The sequence below is a fragment of the Lytechinus variegatus genome, chromosome 5 (assembly GCF_018143015.1).
Source record: "Lytechinus variegatus isolate NC3 chromosome 5, Lvar_3.0, whole genome shotgun sequence".
Lineage (NCBI taxonomy): Eukaryota > Metazoa > Echinodermata > Echinoidea > Temnopleuroida > Toxopneustidae > Lytechinus > Lytechinus variegatus.
This window is the reverse complement of record NC_054744.1, coordinates 11,577,267-11,595,867: the sequence shown is the minus strand read 5'-3', so window position 1 is coordinate 11,595,867 and position 18,601 is coordinate 11,577,267. Positions and strand designations below refer to the sequence as shown.

General features: G+C 35.6%; 1 protein-coding gene across 1 annotated transcript in view; it reads right to left on the bottom strand.

Annotated features, from left to right (window-relative positions):
• The window catches only part of LOC121415340 (phosphatidylinositol 3-kinase catalytic subunit type 3-like), a 39,255-nt gene that overhangs the window by 1,972 nt on the left and 18,682 nt on the right, over positions 1 to 18,601 (bottom strand). The window contains exons 2-17 of the mRNA XM_041608518.1: positions 15,498 to 15,686; positions 14,827 to 14,884; positions 14,165 to 14,250; positions 13,404 to 13,614; positions 12,749 to 12,844; positions 12,053 to 12,124; positions 11,600 to 11,704; positions 10,892 to 11,170; positions 9,428 to 9,570; positions 7,857 to 7,965; positions 6,007 to 6,180; positions 5,255 to 5,371; positions 3,576 to 3,839; positions 2,432 to 2,566; positions 1,597 to 1,925; positions 1,034 to 1,124 (exon numbers count right to left, since the gene is read on the bottom strand). Of these exons, the coding sequence (XP_041464452.1) occupies positions 1,034 to 1,124; positions 1,597 to 1,925; positions 2,432 to 2,566; positions 3,576 to 3,839; positions 5,255 to 5,371; positions 6,007 to 6,180; positions 7,857 to 7,965; positions 9,428 to 9,570; positions 10,892 to 11,170; positions 11,600 to 11,704; positions 12,053 to 12,124; positions 12,749 to 12,844; positions 13,404 to 13,614; positions 14,165 to 14,250; positions 14,827 to 14,884; positions 15,498 to 15,686 (2,458 nt within the window). The remainder of the gene's footprint in view (positions 1 to 1,033; positions 1,125 to 1,596; positions 1,926 to 2,431; positions 2,567 to 3,575; positions 3,840 to 5,254; positions 5,372 to 6,006; positions 6,181 to 7,856; positions 7,966 to 9,427; positions 9,571 to 10,891; positions 11,171 to 11,599; positions 11,705 to 12,052; positions 12,125 to 12,748; positions 12,845 to 13,403; positions 13,615 to 14,164; positions 14,251 to 14,826; positions 14,885 to 15,497; positions 15,687 to 18,601) is intronic.

Below are 18,601 nucleotides of genomic sequence, written 5' to 3'. Positions count from 1 at the left end.
AACTAGACCAATAAACTTTCAAAGTTATGATGGTAATTCAACAGATACCCCCGATTCAACCAAAGTTCATTGACCCTAAATGACCTTTGACCTTAATCATGAGACCTGAAACTTGCACAAAATTTTCAGTGATGCTTGATTACTATTATGTCCAAGTTTCATGAATCAGATCCATAAACTTTCAAAGTTAAGATGGGAATTCAACAGATATCCCCAATTCGGCCAAAGTTCATTGACCCTAAATGACCTTTGACCTTGGTCATGTGACGTGAAACTCATGCAGGATGTTCAGTGATACTTGATTTACCTTATGTCCAAGTTTCATGAACTAGGTCCATATATTTTCTCTAAGTTATGATGACATTTCAAAAACTTAACCTCAGGTTAAGATTTCGATGTTGAATCCTCCAACATGGTCTAAGTTCATTGACCCTAAATGACCTTTGACCTTGGTCATGTGACATGAAACTCTAATAGGATGTTCAGTAATACTTGATTAACCTTATGGCCAAGTTTTATTAACTAGGTCCATATATTTTCTAAGTTATGACATCATTTCAAAAACTTAACCTCAGGTTAAGATTTGATGTTGACGTCGCCGCCGCCGTCGGAAAAGCGGCGCCTATAGTCTCACTTTGCTTCGCAAAAATCAAAAGAAGAATACAGAGAATTATGTAAATGACAATCTTATAAATTCTATACATCACATTAATGCGATTCTGAATTGCCAGGAAATTACCAAATCCTAAAAGTGAACTTCTCTCAAATACCCATTTCAAAATCAAGCAAATTCAACTTCTACAGCATAAAACATTTGGTCTGACCAACAATCACATATTCTTAGTAAGAAATTGTAATATCATGAGTACAATAATTGTTTCACATCGGGTAATTACAAGTAGAAAACTAACAGCTTCTTAGAAGAATGCAAAATTCAAAAGTGTGCCAAAAAAAATGGAAAATAATTTCTGTTAGCTTCTACAATGTCCAATTTTCAATCCAATCAATGGATGATCAGTTTGATTAGACTGACCTTTTTAACTGTCTTGTCTGGTTCTAACGCTATGTCAGGCACACTGGCATCAACCATCAGGGAAAACAGGTTCAAGATTAGATTGGAATGTCTGAGAAAATAGAATATCAATACTCAATCATCATTTTCCAAAACATCAATATCTTATTTCATTTCATTTAATTCCACAAAATTAAAATATATACAAAGCAATATACAAATACATTTTAAAATAGTGGTGGACCAAATGAAAGCTCATCAGGCTTGTTTGGATGGCCCAAAATAACATTCATAAGCCTATGTAGTACGTTATTTACATAACCACACCAATAAAATATTCATAATTCAATTGAAAGTAAAATCCACATTGACATCATAAACATAAATCATTTATTAACCAATGATTATCTTGTGGGCGGGGCAAAATATTCATTTTGAAAATATTGGACGGTTTGCATAGGCATGCACGTTAAAAATCAATATCAATATTTTGTCTCCTTGAAACAACCTCACAAGACGTCAAAAAATACCTGCACCTCTAAAACAGTACATCTAAATAATAATAAATTATAATCGACACTCACCTTCTGAGATGAAGGAATGATGTATAACAGATCTTCCGGAAGTCTTGGTACTGCTCCCCTTGCGCCCCTCCCATCCCCTCCACCATCTCTTTACTCATCTTCATGGGCGGTGGGAGGGGCTTGGGGTCCCGCCCCAAGATGTACCCAAAGTCCACATGGAAGAGCTTGCCACACTTGGTCAGGAGGAGGTTGTCCAGGTGACGATCTCCGACCCCCAGTAGGTAGGTAATGACGCAGTAGCCGGCGCAGCTCTTCACGTAGGTATCCATCACATCAGGGCTGATGCCGTACGGGGCTCCCTCGCTTGGTGCGTGCTTTCTGAAGAAGTTCTGCAGAATCAAATAGTTATTATTTCAGTCATAATGTTTTGCGCTAAGATGGCAAGCAATTTAATGGAACACTTCTATCATTTAATGTAGTTTCTCCATGTTCTGTTTATAATTCTGTCAATCAAATTGAATCTCTATCTTCATGATTCCATAATAATTCTATACAATCAGATTAATAATAGTTCACTGAATTGAGCCTTGAGGTTGCTTCTAGGGATATAAGAATCAGCACTTTCATTTATTAAAAAAGAGGATGGCAGGACATTTATCCTCATATTCATGGGAAAACCCTCTTTCATTATGAATTTGATGGGAGCATCATTTAAAATTTATTTCAACATTGCATCTGAGAAATTATCCAAAGTACTCATTCTCAACCCCTGATTAATTCCCTTCAAAAAGCACCGAATCAGGCAATTACTGGCAGCTCTTACACGGCCTTGACTCAAGATAAATCCCCCAATATTAGGTCCCAGGAATAACTTGCATGGAATTCCGAAAGTTACCTGAATGTTTCCTTCTTGCGAAAGTACATCAGCTACTGCTGATGAATCAATGAATTGAGCAAAGCCATTCTTGCTGCTTGTAGCCAGTACTCTGTATGGAGTCAGCTTCAGATCTAGGTTCTCTTGTCGCAACAACTGCAGAGGAAAAATGTCTTATCATCAGTAAAGTGCACTGATACAAAGTCATATTACAAGAAAATTCTGAATAATAAGAATGATCACACACAGAGGTTCTTGATGGCAGACAAAAAAAATTTGATGCCACTGACCCCACCAATCATGAAATACATAGCACATTTATATTTGGCCTTGTCTGAACTGATCCTGGGAACTGACTATCCGAACTGTCGCAAAGAACTTATATTCCAGAAGGTTCTCAAGATACCAAAAGGTAAGCTATATATTAAATATACTCTCACAATGAGATCTATGATCATTGAAGTTTACCCCACATTAAAATGTAATTATGTCATATTTAATCATGCCATAGCCAATCAAATATCTTTAATTCGCCAAACTAAACAAACTATGGCATCTTCTCACACGCCATCATTTTCAAACTAAACTAGCTATCTAAGAATCAACAAAGAGGTTTTGATGTTGGAGTCAACTGATTTAGAATTCCGAGGGGGTGTTTCACAAAGATTTACATATGACTTAAACGCTGACTTGTGTGCGGTATAAAAGGCATGACCGAATTGGTCAGATCGTGACAAGAGGACGCGTACTACTGCGTATTATTAAATAAGATTGTGCATTACATGAGCACATCAATACCAAGCATGACTTTGAATCACACTTAAACTCTTAGGCCCGTATTCTGAAGTCGGGTTTAACTTAAACTCAGGTTTAAAGTTGCGGTTTAAGTATGGATAGCCATTTTTTACATAAATCACTAACAGTAGAGATATCATATTTCAGCTCATCTGGCTCTCAAATCATTCATAATTGTCTAAGAAGTATAAATAGGTGATTGTCTTCGCCATCGATGAATCAGGAAAGAGCACAGTAAACATAAGAAACATACAACTTAATAAAAATGTTGATACTTTTGACTTCCCATATTTAAACCACAACTTTAAACCCGACTTCAGAATACGGGCCTTAGTGAAACTCTGCCTTGTTTTTTGTTGTTTTTTTTCACCTGATCCATAAGTGTGATGATCTGAAGAATGAGTTGGTCCTGTCTTAAATCATCTCCATTCTTACATATAGCTACATACTCATCGTGATCGGTCGTCTTGAATGTGAGCTTGATGGGCATGAGGGAGCTTTTAAACATGGACGCCTTCTCCGCGACCACACCCACAACCTTGACTTCCGGGTGAAGGGGCAGGGGTAGAGGGTCAAAGTTTGTGAAGTTGACCGACTGCTCATTGTCACCGAGTAATGCCTGTAACCTCTCGATCTAGAATAAAGACGCACGTCATAGAAAAAACTTTAGTTAGGATACTTACTCCAACTCCCCATCCGACATTTGGGAAGTGTTTCATTAAACATTTGTTGTCTGACAAGTTTTCAGAACTAACAACTTTCGATTTTGATTGGGAGAGAGGCTCTGCTAAGTACTATTAAACTTCTGACAAGACTTTTCATGTATTAGTGACAAAACATTTTTGTAGCCAAATGAAATAAATGACCACGAGAATGAAAATACATGACTGAGCTGGGGCCCGTCTTACAAAGAGTTACTTTAGAAAGCCAGCAAAGTCAACATATAAAATGCATGTTTATTCAAATCGCTTTCTAGATATGACGCATGTTCATAAATTCATTGATTTCTTGACAATTTAATGTGTTCTTCTTTGTTTTCAAGGGATATTATGCAAATTTCCTTTTGAAAAAATTATGACACTGATGGATTTCCATAGAGATACAATTGATTGGATCAATCGTAACTATTTGTAAGATGGCCCCTGATGCTGTATTCAAAGGGATAGTCTTCCCTCTGACGTGAGCTATATTGGTCTTATCTGGCGCCTATTTAATAAAACTTGAATTGATAAAAACTGATTTTCAAAAATTCCAGTAACGGATTATAGCTACTGAAATCATTCACTTTGATTGGCTGAAAGTAAACTACTTATAGAATTCTGCATTTGCTATTATAACAAGTCTTCGTGAAACAGGACTGTGATGTCATCACATGGTGGGTTCTAATTGTAGCTAGATTACCAAGATTTGATATATCATCATGTATCAAAAATGAAGAGAGTCATCTTAAAAACAACATGAGGTAGAAAGACTTGTCATCCCAATACCTAACAATAGTACATACATAAATGTGATTTTTTTTTATCCTCCAATGTTAAAAATTGTATTGCTAAAATTTTCCCACTTTTTAACCTAAAAAGTCATAACAAATGCTCCAAAATACGATTTATTTGTATGGGTTTGTATGCAATACATACATAAATATGTTTCTATTTGAATACATATTCTACACATATTGGAGCGTTGTGGCCCAGTGGATTAGTCTTCGGACTTTGAAACAGAGGGTCGTGGGTTCGAATCCCAGCCATGGTGTAATTTCCTTCAGCAAGAAACTTATCCACATTGTGCTGCACTCGACCCAGGTGAGGTGAATGGGTACCCGGTAGGAAGAAAATCCTCGAATGCTCGAGCGCCCGATCAAGGTAGCCGTGCTAAAGCCGGGGTGATAATAGCAGGGCCCGCTGGGAGAACAGTTTTCGGAACTGAAGTGGCTACCCTGGGTAAATATGCCGCTATTTATTATTATTATTCAAGGTTTTGCGCAAATATTAATGAAGCCCCTAGAATCATACGTGCTTACAAAATGGTAAGAAGTGAAAATATACATACCTTTTTCTTTCTGTTCCCATTCTCTTTAGCTACTAATCTCATGATATTAAGGATATGATTGGTCAATGTGTGCTGTCTGACCAGTAGTGACCGATAGTGAACACAATCCTTTCCTCCCTAATCAGCAAAGAAAAAAAATAATAAAGGAGGAAAATAAGCAATAATTATCACATGTATTCGACTTAAAATCTACTAAAACATAATTTTGTCCCTCTTTATCCATTTTTCTTTCACAAATACTGAATTACCCAAATACTGGTAGAAAAAAAAACATAAGAAAGAGTCAATGTATGTCATTAGATAGATACAAAGGAAGATATATGACTCACAAAATTACTCATGAATGCACCACTGACCTGTTTGAAATCTTGGTCTTCCATACATATATCAATTAGTTTATTTTTCTTCCTTAAGGAAAGTATTCGATTACAAGCACTGAACATAGATCTTGAATAACACCAATCATTTCATCAATGTCAAAGATTTTCACTACATTTATCAAATCAATTTTCATTATGCCAAAAACTTATTTGTATTCTTTTAGTATAATGATGTGGGAAGATTTTGTAATCTAGGTATGAAATACCTTTACTGATTTTTATTCTTTCTAGTGAGATGGGGTTTTTTTACAAATTTTTAGATCTCATAGAATTTTTCATAAATTTCATGGATTTCTTTTATACATTTAAGCTATTTTCAATTATCCATTTACAGCCTTCATTATCTGAAAATTATTTTTTGTGAAAACTCACCTTGCTGAGAGATTGACTAAAGCATTTAAGAACAGTCTTGTACATGTCGATGATACGCGTATCCTTGGAGATTGTATCTTGTTCATCACTCTCTACCAGTAGATACCAGTAGAGATAGTTAGCTAAGGTGTAGTTACAGCATGCTCTCTCTATCAGGAATGTGGCTAGATTACACTGTAATGGGAGAATAACACGATATTTATTGCGATGAATGTTTCTTGAAGAGTGGCAACATGTTTATATAGATACCAGGGCCCTGTCTTACAAAGAGTTACGATTGATTCGATCAATCGTAACTCTATGGAAATCCATCAGTGTCATAATTTTTTCTACGAAAAATTTGCACAACGTCCTTTGTATGCAAAGAGAAGCGCAGTGAATTTTCAAGAAAAAAATGAATACATGAATATACATCATAGATAGAAAATATTTTGAACAAACATGCATAATAGATGTTGACGTTGCTGGCCGTCCATAGTTGCGATTGATTGGATCAATCGTAACTCTTTGTAAGACGGGGCCCAGCAAATGATGTATATCAAAGCAAACAGAAAGTGAAAGGTGTCTATTTATCACTGGAATTTAGAAAGACAAAATCATTACCTGCTATAAATATCTTGAAATACAATGGTTAGTCAAAAGTGTTTCCACTTTCAATATCACCTCTATTTTCAACAGAGAATTCCAGTCCGAAATTCAAAATTTATTCATTCTAATGCCCATATGGTCTAATCTTCACTTTTTCTGCTTATTATTTCACACTTCGTCAATGAAAACCTAGTTAAAAAGCAGTTCACGTAATCATAGAGAGTAAGATGTTGTTTGAAGGTTTGCATGATGGCATGTACAATGATGTGGTTTACGGTAAACTATGTGGAGTGTTATAGAAAAGAAAAAGAAATGAATTGGCGAGAAAGTGGAAATTTGAGAGTAATCTTTCTTGAAAATAGTCAACCTGCCCGAAACGTAGAGTCTCTCTACTGCTTCTGCTCATCATCTCTACTCGCCGACTCAAGCCAGCACTTCCTCATCCATCCTATTACTCAAGCTGTTTTCAACTCATCAATCTCTTCTGGTTTAAAGTCCTTTTCAGGACTACTTTCAAGAAAGATTACTCTACTATCAAATTTCCACTTTCTCGCCTATCCATTTCTTTTTCTCTTTTTCTTCTTTTCTATAATACTCCACATGGTGTACGGTAAACCACATCAGCGATCATAGAGAGTAAGTAGTGTTGAGCAGGTGGACATTAGACAAAATGGGTAGAGCCTAAAACTGGAAATGAGCCAAAACGGTAAATGAGCTGAATGGCAATTGAAAACACTTTAGGGATTAGGCCATCTGGAATGAGACCACATGGAAAGAAGACAAAGTGGATACAGATCAAGTTCAAGCCATATGAGCATTAGTGAGTGAGAGTATAAACTTGATATACTTGAGGTTCAAAATCAAGTTTAATTTATTCAATAACCAGACATACATGTATGAGTACAAATCATCGAACAGATAATACAAAAGGATAAATAACATATATGAGAGGTTTTCGAGGACCCCTAAAAAGCAGAGCTTGTGAGTGGGGCCCTACAATAAATGAGATGTAAACAGGGAAGGAACATACTGCACATAATACGAATAAAATACAGATATGTACAGACAAAAGAGATAAGCAAAACAAAAATGCAACACATACAAACCCTCACACACAAACACACACGCTCACACACGACTAGGCTGGCCTGCTACGTGATAACTCTTAGTTGTATAGAACATTTTCTATACTAGATTTAACCCAGATTATCAAAGAGATATCTTTTACATTGTACTTTAAACCGATAAAGAGAAGAGGTTACCTCTTCAATGTCTTTCTTCCCTTGTTCCTGATCCCTGGGTGTGGCAGGAGGGGTTGGTGACTCTGGTGTCTCAGCGAGGGGATGGGGAATAGTGTTGTGACTTGAACTCCTAAAAGGTATATTGTAGAAATATAAAATTAAAATGTTTTAACCTGTTGGCTATTTTCAACCTGATGGCTGTTATGCAAAAAGTCGAAGGAGTATGAGTGTGATGGTACAAGATTTCGCATGAGGTAAAAAAAAAGATGCTCTATTCAACAAGGGGTAGTCGAATTGAATAGAGTATCTCTTTTTTCACCAAATGCGAAATGTCATGCGAATGCATGAATAAGAATATTTTCTATTTACCATGCCTTGGAAGTTAGCCAAAATATGAATAATGTATTTTTTTCCTGTGTTTATCTATGAAAATGGGAAAAAATTATTGAAAACAAAAAGCAAGATCCCTAAAGGATGCATCTGATCTGCAGCAGCAGTGCACGTTTAGCCAGTAAGCCCAATGCGCATTGCACCTTCATTCATTATTTACTGAGTGCAATAAATTGAATTGTAATGTACAACCTTACTTTATAGCTTGTTGTAAGCGAGCAAATTGGGTGGCTGAATGTCGAACATTTGTACCATTGCACACACGACGTACCATCCAATATGTACATTGCACGGCTTTAGGAGTTGACATCACAATACGATTCGATTATTGCACAATTATCAGTAAAAAATTAAGGTGAAATACGCGTAAAGCCTTCTGGCTAAAAGCGCAATGCTGCCTGAGGTCATGTGCACTTATGAGATTTTGCTTTTCGCTTTCAATATTTGTGCTCCCTTTTCATAGATTACTGCAGGGAAAAACTCTGTGTTTTTTCATATTTTTGCTAAACTCCAAGGCACACAAATAGCGAATATTCTTATTCGTGCAATGGTGCGAGATTTCGCATTCATTGAAAGAGACACTCTATTTCAACTCAGCTAACGCCTCATTGAATAGAGCATCTTCTTTCATCTCATGCAAAATCTCGCACCATTGCACTCATGCCTATTCGCTATTTGTATGCTATGACGTGAAGACCGTGTAATAGTACATTTTGGACTGTACATGTGCACCTGTACAAATTTTTGACATTCAGCCTCCCATTTGCTTGCATACAACAAGTTAAGTAGGTGTTGCACAAATGAACAGATTGGTCCTTACATGAAGGCTATGGGAGTCTAGATTAAGAACTGAGATTTTGTTTGAGATTGCAGAATAAAGATTGCAGATTGGTTACAGAATAGAGAATAGAGATTGGAGTTTAGAGCTACAGAAAAGTATACTTCTTAAGTTTGCAGCATTTATATTATCTTTATCTTCAGAGAATAGTCTCCATCAGACTTACTCATGTATTTGTCATTATCATCAAGTAATCATCTTTAATTAATAAATGTATATATGAACTGTACATCCTGCTTCGATTCGTCTCATTTAAGTCTGGTTGAAAGAGCAATAAGATCCAACAAAACTACAACAATAGTAACTCCATGTATATGCACATATTCTTTTGTGGTGCTGCATCACAGATAAAGAATAGAAATACCTGTCCCTATCCACGTGATATTCCTGGGACACATGAGACTCGGTTCTTGGTCTAGCTGATGCAGCTTCTAGTCCAGCTTTGATCTCATCAAAGTCTTCGTAACGTAAGGCCTGGACCAGCTGAAGGAGGTACAACATCAACTCCTGCAAGACGGATTGGTAGACATGTTTGTTACATGCAATCATTCAAGGAGAATACTGATAATGTCAACTCTACCAAGGAAAAATGAATTAAAAAATCACAGGACTATCTTTCCCTGGAGAGGGTTTGACCTATATGCCATGTAAAAGATCACTGCGTAGATCATTACTGAATATTTGATATACATTTAATATGCATATTATTAGTAACACTCACATGTATTTTTTAGTGTTTCACACATGAGGAGGCAGAGAGCAAGGTTTAATTCATATTCTTGAATATTTCAAAATTATCCGTTTTTACGCACATTACAAAATATCCAAGTCTCAAAGCATAAGACTCTAATAACATGAAGAGATAACATCAACAAAGACAGCTGCCACTTGGGCTGTTGGTTGGTATTCAGGCATAGGTTTTTTTCTCTCTCCACTGCATCACATATTCCTTTAAGAAGGCAGTTAAGAGCATGCTCATCTCGAAACTATGATGAAAATGTAGGCATATAATGTTTTCTTCAAAGATAGTTCATGTTGTTGTATTTGCTTGACAAATTATACATATATTCTTATATAAATTGGGGTACCCTCCTTTCTATTCTTGTTTCATCTTCTCTGTATACTTCTATGTAAATATTATACATGTACCTGTATGCATATATACCCTTTCATCAGTTTTTTTTTTTTTTTTTTGGTTAGTGTAAAATAATGGTTTTGTAATGACTCAAGCTTCAAGCTTATGTTGCAAGACCTTTGTGTGCTCTGTTAATGAGAGATTATGTAATATTTTCTTTACTTAATATTGTCTTTATGTAATAATCATGTATCACTGTATTTTCATATATGAGATTGTGGATGATGTGAACACACATAAAACAATAAATAAATAAATAAATTGTCGGTTATCCATTTGCAATCCTTTACCTGAATTACCAAAGAATTTGAAATGTCCTAGCTCAGAATGCATGGGTTAAAGATAAACTCTGGTAATTGGTAAAAACAAAAAATACAATGTTTACAAAATTAAACAAATCTTATACAGACTTTTGAAAACTCTGAATAAATGATATTTACTAAGCAATTTTTCAGTAAAATGAATAATTACAGAGCAATGAGCAAATGAAAACCAGAGAAGTTAGTGAAAATGCCCATTGATTTATAGTGTGGTCCTACTTGTTGTTTCCTGTGTTAGGAAATTATATTTTATGTCATTACAGTAACAGCGATTATCCTTTTTTCAAGGGAAATACACTTATGTTACTTGCTTCTTTCAGTCAAAGTAGCGCAGAATATTGAAAGTTAACTTCACATCATAAATAGTAGATACCTCATCATTTGCCTGTCTTAGCCTTGACACTGCAAATCTCCTGACAGCTCTATGTCTGAATTGAGGCGAGAGAAGCTCCAGCGCGTCGGCAACATCGATAGGAGCCCAGCTCTGAAGCAACTCCAAGGCTTGCTTCTCCTCATGGGGAACGTCCCACTTGACACAGCGAAGGAACTTGGTAAGGGCGTTCCCCTGGCTGTTGAGATAGTATCTGAACCTCCACACCACATCCTGCTCCTCGTAGGTTAACGGCTTGGTGGGACCATAGCCGACTATGTTCTGCAGGAAAACGAATGAAGATGAAAGTAACCTTAAAAAAAATCAACAAAGCATGTAGGGTCATGGTTTCATGTTATACATTGCATAATACGTAAGCATTTTTCATTTGATGATTATTGAGTATAAAATAGGCATGAAGACAAATTTCTTATCATTTCTAAGTGCAGTAGAACATTAGGGAATGGGGTGGGGTGCATACTGGTCAGTTGGCAAACCTCCACCCCCCCCCTCTTGAAATCTATTAGCCCCTTAAAAAAATCTTGATCCACTGATGAGTACACTACATAGGTTGGCTAAAGTCTGACTAAGAAAAATAAGAATGAAATATTCAAATCATCAGCAAACAGTACAAATTTAATAAAAAATGTAATGATTGATGCAATTCATTGTAACAAGAAAAAATATCTAAATGTAGAACAGATTTCTCACATTGAGCTGGTCTCTGGTGGAAGCATTTGGTTTGAGATCTCTGTCTGATAATCCACTCCTTTCACTTCTAGCCAAGGTATGGTGCTTACTCTCAACAAGGTTTTCCTGGGAACAAATAAACACAAAATAAAATCAAACCTAATTTATAGACGATTTTAATATTAGAGTAATGGGGTAAAGATACTGATTATTATAACCTTAGTAAGCAAATTTCAAAATCAAATTATCATTAATGCTTCCCTGAAAAAGACAATGATATCTGAACACAACTCGATCTAATCAGAAATAATTGATCAAAGCCATTATTCAAAGCAACAGGAGACCATTTATAATGTAATTATTGCCAATGATTTTATCTAGATATAAATCTGGATATGAATATTAATACAAATCTTTCTATTTATATTACCACCAAGGGAGGAATCCCTACTATACCCCATGTGCGTGACTCACCATTAACATCTCAGGATCTGGAACAGAGACTATCTCTGCATAGTTTCTAGTGCATATCGTCTCCTCTGCGTCCTAGTGAAAGGAAAAATAAGATTCAAGCTGAGATAAACATCTGCTACATAATTAATTCTATAGACTCATTCATATTAGCTGCTCTTTCTTATGCTATATTCACAAAACAAAACCTGCATTATGTTTAATATGGCTATAATATACAAAAATAAGAAAATTTCACTAACTGGACATATTGGGGTCCCTTTTTTGCATTTGAATTACAAATCAACCACATAATCAGGCTGCTTTAAACAAAATACCTTTATATTAGCTATACAACTGAATCACTGATAAACTACAATGCATCCTACAAAAAAGACAATTTCTGAGCTTCAGGTATCAAATTAAAGAGCAGATATTAAACACTTTTAGACACATGATTTTTCTTTTGAAATTCAGATACCCCAACAAGTGACTTTTTGATATCCTTCCTTCAAATTGTTTGTACTCACTCACATATTAATGAGAAATCTTCTAAGTTATTCCATGTAAAAGAAAAGATTCTAAGCTTTACAATGATATGTTACTTGTCTATTGTATTTGTTATCATAAATCATAAATAATTCCCGGTTCCATCTTTTCTGGGACACACTGTATATCTAGCTTTTAATTATCACAATATACCTTGGTACGGTATCTTACCTTCTCATAATACACAACAGCAAACTCAATATCATTGTAATGAATCCTAGGAAATTCCACCATTAGATACATGAAGTTTGAGTCTCTCTTCTCTTTCTATACAATAACAAATGAAGAAAAAAAATCATTCAAATAATATTCCTTGTAAATTATATTATCTGCTACATTTCAATCCCTTGAAAATTATTAATCTTTCATTGTGAGTTCAGACTGTAAAAATTTCTGTCTTCAATTAATGCTAACTGATATTATTTTATCAGTCTTTACATTTTATTCATCTTTATCTATTTTCAAGATAATCTCCCAAATTCCTGCATGAAATTTCAATATATACTTAATTTGCGAGAGAAATGAAGCTCAATTCTTGTCATCTTTCAATAAAAGTGATGACATAATTTAAAAAGAATCACAACTGCTTTTTATTTGATATGTATAACCATCCTTTTATCAAAAATTCAGTATTTCATGATGAAATTTACAAATTAAACTGCTGGAATCTCCAAACAATGCATATCTTTCACAAGCAACATGTCAGTGATTTTTTTCACCAACAAAAATGCTCTAAGCCAATCAGATGCAAGGATTTTCAGTGGCTTTTAAAATTGAAAACCACTGCCAAATCACTTCAGGTGAAACCCGATCCTTATGTACTCACTTCATTGATCATTTCAATCTCCCTGAAGGTCAGTCTATCCAACCAATCCACCTTCAGCATGTGACCTTTACGATGTTTCTTGGTCAGTTTGGCCAGCCGTGCCATGGTGTCATTGCTATCGGCCAGCTTACCGGGTGTCTTGCTTTGACCCCGACCATCGCCCTCGACCCCCGGCCATACCTTCAGGTCCTGCATGCCATTGCGGAATGTGCTGCCACAAAACATTCAAGAAATATTATTTGATTGTCACGTCCCAACACATACTGATCATAACAATATCACATCAACAGGAGATAACAGTTTTCCTTTATGCTATAGGTACATGTGACATTGCCTTTAAAAGAAGGACAATTAATACAACTTAACCACCCTTTCCTTTACGCTATAAATAAATGTGACATTGCCTTTTGAAGAAGAAAAATTAATACAAGATAACAACCTCTCCAACTTCAGTGTTTCTAATCCCTTTACTACACCCCCCCCCTCCCCCTGGAAATACAATAATCCACTTGTATTATGGCCACCATTTATGATGAACATATCCCTCCCTTTTTTTTAATACATGGCCATCCAAATCAAACCCAATTGCAATTGCCCTGAAACTGAATCATACCCTAAATACAATTTCATCTCAAAGATTTTTGTGTGATCATTTGAGGGCAATATTTTACTGTTACTCAGAACCATCTACTAGTATTATTCAAACAGGTTTCACTTTCAAGAAAACCATCACAGATTCAAGCTCTGTTTCTTGGACTTACCCATGTTTGCCAAAGAGACTGACAGTGGTCCCTCCTACCGGCCGTGCATCATCTGGTCCATACACATCCCAGATGGTGAAAGCAGCCTATATAGAAGTGAATATTTGTCTAAGAAAGTTTCAATATCTAAAGTACTAATTTTTTTCAAGAATCATTCATAGATCTAAAAAAAGTTAATGTTCAGAAGATTAAAAGATCATGGTTCACATAACACTAGAATATTCAATGCGATTATCTTTCCTTTGAGATAACGTGCTGAAATCTTAATAAAATACTATTTATTGGATTCTCTAACTACTGAAGAGACAAGTCCAACTAAACATCAAGCTGACTTAAATAAGTAGAGAAAATTCAAACAAGCATAACACTGAAAGTTTCAACAAAATCAGATCTAAAATTCAAAACTATTACAATTTCATAATTACATTCAGCAATGATCTATAATTGACTGTCCATAATAGAAAACCCTCTCTGTGCAGTATTTTCAAGGACAATAAATGTTATTATACGAAGAATCAATAATCAAAATTTATTGTGTCAATGGGTTACATTCATATATTAAAAAAAAGAAATAGCACACTCAAAGTCTGATAATGGTTCTTACAATAAATAACATAGCAATGGTAATACTTTTTAAATTGATAGTCACAATGAATTCATACCTGGGCATTTCTTGGGAGGTCACTGAACTTTAGTGGAAGGATCAGCCATTCATTCCAGCTATAAATCAACAACAAAGAAAATATTTCAATCCATCACTATCATAGAAAGAAGAGCAGGGGCCTGTTAACACAAAGTTTAGCAATCATCGTAGAAGAATATCATTACGATTTATTCCACTGACCACAATGTATAATCGATCTTGAGAATCAAGCGTACGATAAACTGCTAACTTTTGTGTTACGGAACCCTGATTCCATTGATCACAATGTATAATCAATCATGAGAATCAAGCGTACGATTAACCGCTAACTTTTGTGTTCCAGAGCCCTGATTGTCATAAAATTACAGAATTATGAACTACAGGAAAAAAAATGATGCATCTATAGTAGTCTAATGAATAGTCATAATCATAAAGACTCTCTTCCTTTGATAATATTTGGCTTTTTCATTACCCCAGATGTAAGTATACATGTACAGTATGTGCATACATGTATGTAAGAGATGCAAATCGATAATGGTAAGCACTCATTCATCTCTCAAAAAATGATATTTTTTATTCACTTTTGTAAACAATCACAAACAGACTTTCATTATTTTCAAAGTATAAAAAGACACAACAAACTGTGTAAAAACAACACTAATAAAAACCCAATATTACCCCGATACTTACTTCCATCTGGTAGTAAATGCCCTGTATGATGTTCTTCTGGGCAAGGTCAAAGGTTTCCCATCGGCAAAGACTCGACAGGTCACATAAAGGTCAGCACACTTTTCTTCATAGAGACCAGAGAATCTCAACTGAGGATCTGCCAGTAAATCCCTGTAACTTGGCCTCTCTCTCTTTCCCTCTAGTGTTCCACTGTATTACAATCATGTACACAGAGAGGACAATACCAATTATTGTCAGAATATTAAAATCATATGTTCTTGCATCAAGTTTTCAACGCTGGAGGTTATGAAGTCAGAGTCTCTCCATTTTTTTTACCGTGGTTCTTTATCTTATATGGAGCAAACACACAGAACATTTCACCAAATTTTACAGGAAAAAAATATCTAAAAAAATAGACTAATAATTTTTTTGTGACGACATGCAATGACCAACAACAACCACCTAAAAGTCTATTATCTGCACAAAATGATCATGATGTCAACAAAACTGCTGGTGAGTTTTCTCCTGCTATCATTATTTGTACAGGAGGGTATTCAGTTTTGCCCTAATTTGTGTCAAATCATAACAAAAAGGTATCAAATACATCTTTTTTTTCATTTTACAATGTAGCACAATTTATGGAGCCATCAGGCATCAGGCAAACTGCATTTGGCAGGTAAACATGGTCTCTGTGTGTGAACTGTGAATGTGACAGACACTTAAAATGTTAGCTTATGAATAGCAAAATGATCTTTACTCCGAATATCTCCAGCCGAGGCTACATCTTCATGTAACATTTGAAATTCCCCCTAAATAGGTTTTTTACTTGATGAAAAAAAAACACCCCTTAATATGGATTTGGTAGTTTCTAATGGAACTGGTGGGGAAACTCCTGTATTTATCATATACACCCAGGCACATGCAGCACTTTCTGAAAATGAAAACAAGCTGAAAACCACTTGTTTTATGCAGCCAACTTGCCTGTGGGGAATCTACAGGTAGGAGTATGGTATGCCAATGCTGTACATACCACACACTTTGAAAAATCATTAAAATATTCCTTTTGTGACTAAAATTACTAATTTTCATACAGTTGCAATCTATTTTTCATTAGTAACTTGGGAATAATTTTTGTATTTACCAAAGCCTCCCAAAGCTTGAATTTTGGGCATATTATTGTGTATGCCCTCTATTGGTGGAAAGTAATATGGCAAGAAAATTTTCATTTTTCAAACTCTTTTTTTAATTAAGAAAAATAATTTGAAGAATTAAATTTAAATAAGAGCCAAGTTAAAAGATGAATAGCTGTAATGGAATCTGACAGTGTAAGAAAATCAAGCATTTGTCCCATAGGAAAACAGAAAAAAGCCAAAAATTGCCACCCTTATTTTGCCACACATGGAGATGTATCTGAGAACAAGGTTATATCATAAACTTGTTCATTGAATGAGTGCTGAAAACCCGTCCTAAAATCCCTATCCTTAAATTTTCTATTGAACTATGCATACTCACAGCCAATTTCAAAACATCGCATGCGATTGGTTGCGCCGATCGCATGCATGCAATACGTGTGAGGAACTTGATACTGGCCCAAAATCACCAATTTTGAGGGTAACCGGAGGATGGACACAGAGTGAAGATATTAAGTCATTCATCTATCTCGTTATATTTTTATCTTTAATTTTTACAATAAACATGATTTCCATCCCACATTTGCGACTCGGAATATCTGATCGAGTTCACCATCCTGAAGTTCGGGTAGGTGGAGCATAGTGTAACGGTAGTGAAGTGGAGTGGAGCCTGCTTGCATGAACAAACTTCGCCCGAGGCACTTTTTCACTGCTACCACCCTACCTGTCGGGAATCTACAGGTAGGACTATGGTATGCCAATGTTGTATAGAGCACACACACACTTTAAAAAATCATTAAAATATCACTTTTGCTGATGTGGTTTACAGTACACCATGTGGATGTGTCCTGAAGACGGACAGTCAACCTGTCCGAAACGTCGAGTCTCTCTACTACTCATCATCTCTACTCGCCGACTCAAGCCAGCATCTCCTCATCAGCTCCACTACTCAAGCTGTTCTCACTCAACATTCCTTCTGGTTTACAGTCCTTTTCAGGACTATTTTCAAGAAAGAATACTCTACTCTCAAATCTCCACTTTCTCGCCTATCCACTTCTTCTATCCACTGTTTCTATAACACTCCACATGGTGTACCATAAACCACATCAGCAATTGTACATGCCACCATGCAAACCTTCAAACAACATCCAATATCACTTTTGTGACTAAAATGACTAATTTCCATACAGTCTGACAGTTGCAATTTATTTTTCATTAGTAACTTTGGAATAATTTTTGTATTCACCAGAGCGCTCAAAAACTAGAATTTGTTGCATATTTTTGTGTATGCCCTCTGTTGGTGTAAAGTAATAATATGGCAAGAAAATTCTAATTTTTTTTATCTCTATTTTCAATTAAGAAAAAAATGATTTAAAGAATCAAATTTAAATAAGAGCCAAGTTGTATGAAATATAGGTGTAATGGAAACTGTTAGTGTAAAAAAAAAATCAAGCATTTGTCGGCCTTATCGTCATCCAAGTCACTGGGGACAAACTTGAGATACACCTCAAATATCAGCAATCTTTCAATAGAATCCACGGTTGGAAGATTTTCAAAAGAAATTCATTGTTCGCGATGCGAAACTGTGCGAAGCTTCTCACTGAGCGGGGACTTCCTTCCACCACACGTTTTCTCATTGACACAAAAACAGCTGACTCGGACACTTTTTCAAACGACAAAAATAGTCTTTTTCTTTTCTCTCCTGTGGCGCAGTATATTCTTCCTAGTTGATGAAGCAATGATCAAAACAATAAGACAAAATTAATCACACAAAAACACTATTTAACTGTCTAAATACTCCTCGTGATCCGAGTCCCCTTCCCGTGTCAAGTTCGTCCAATCTCCCATAGGAGGGGACTTGGATAACGAGGAGTATTATTAGTCGTTATCCAAGTCCCCTCCTATGGGAAATTAGACGAACTCAACACGGGAAGGGGACTCCGATCACGAGGAGTATTTAGACAGTTAAATAGTGTTTTTAATGTGATTTTCATT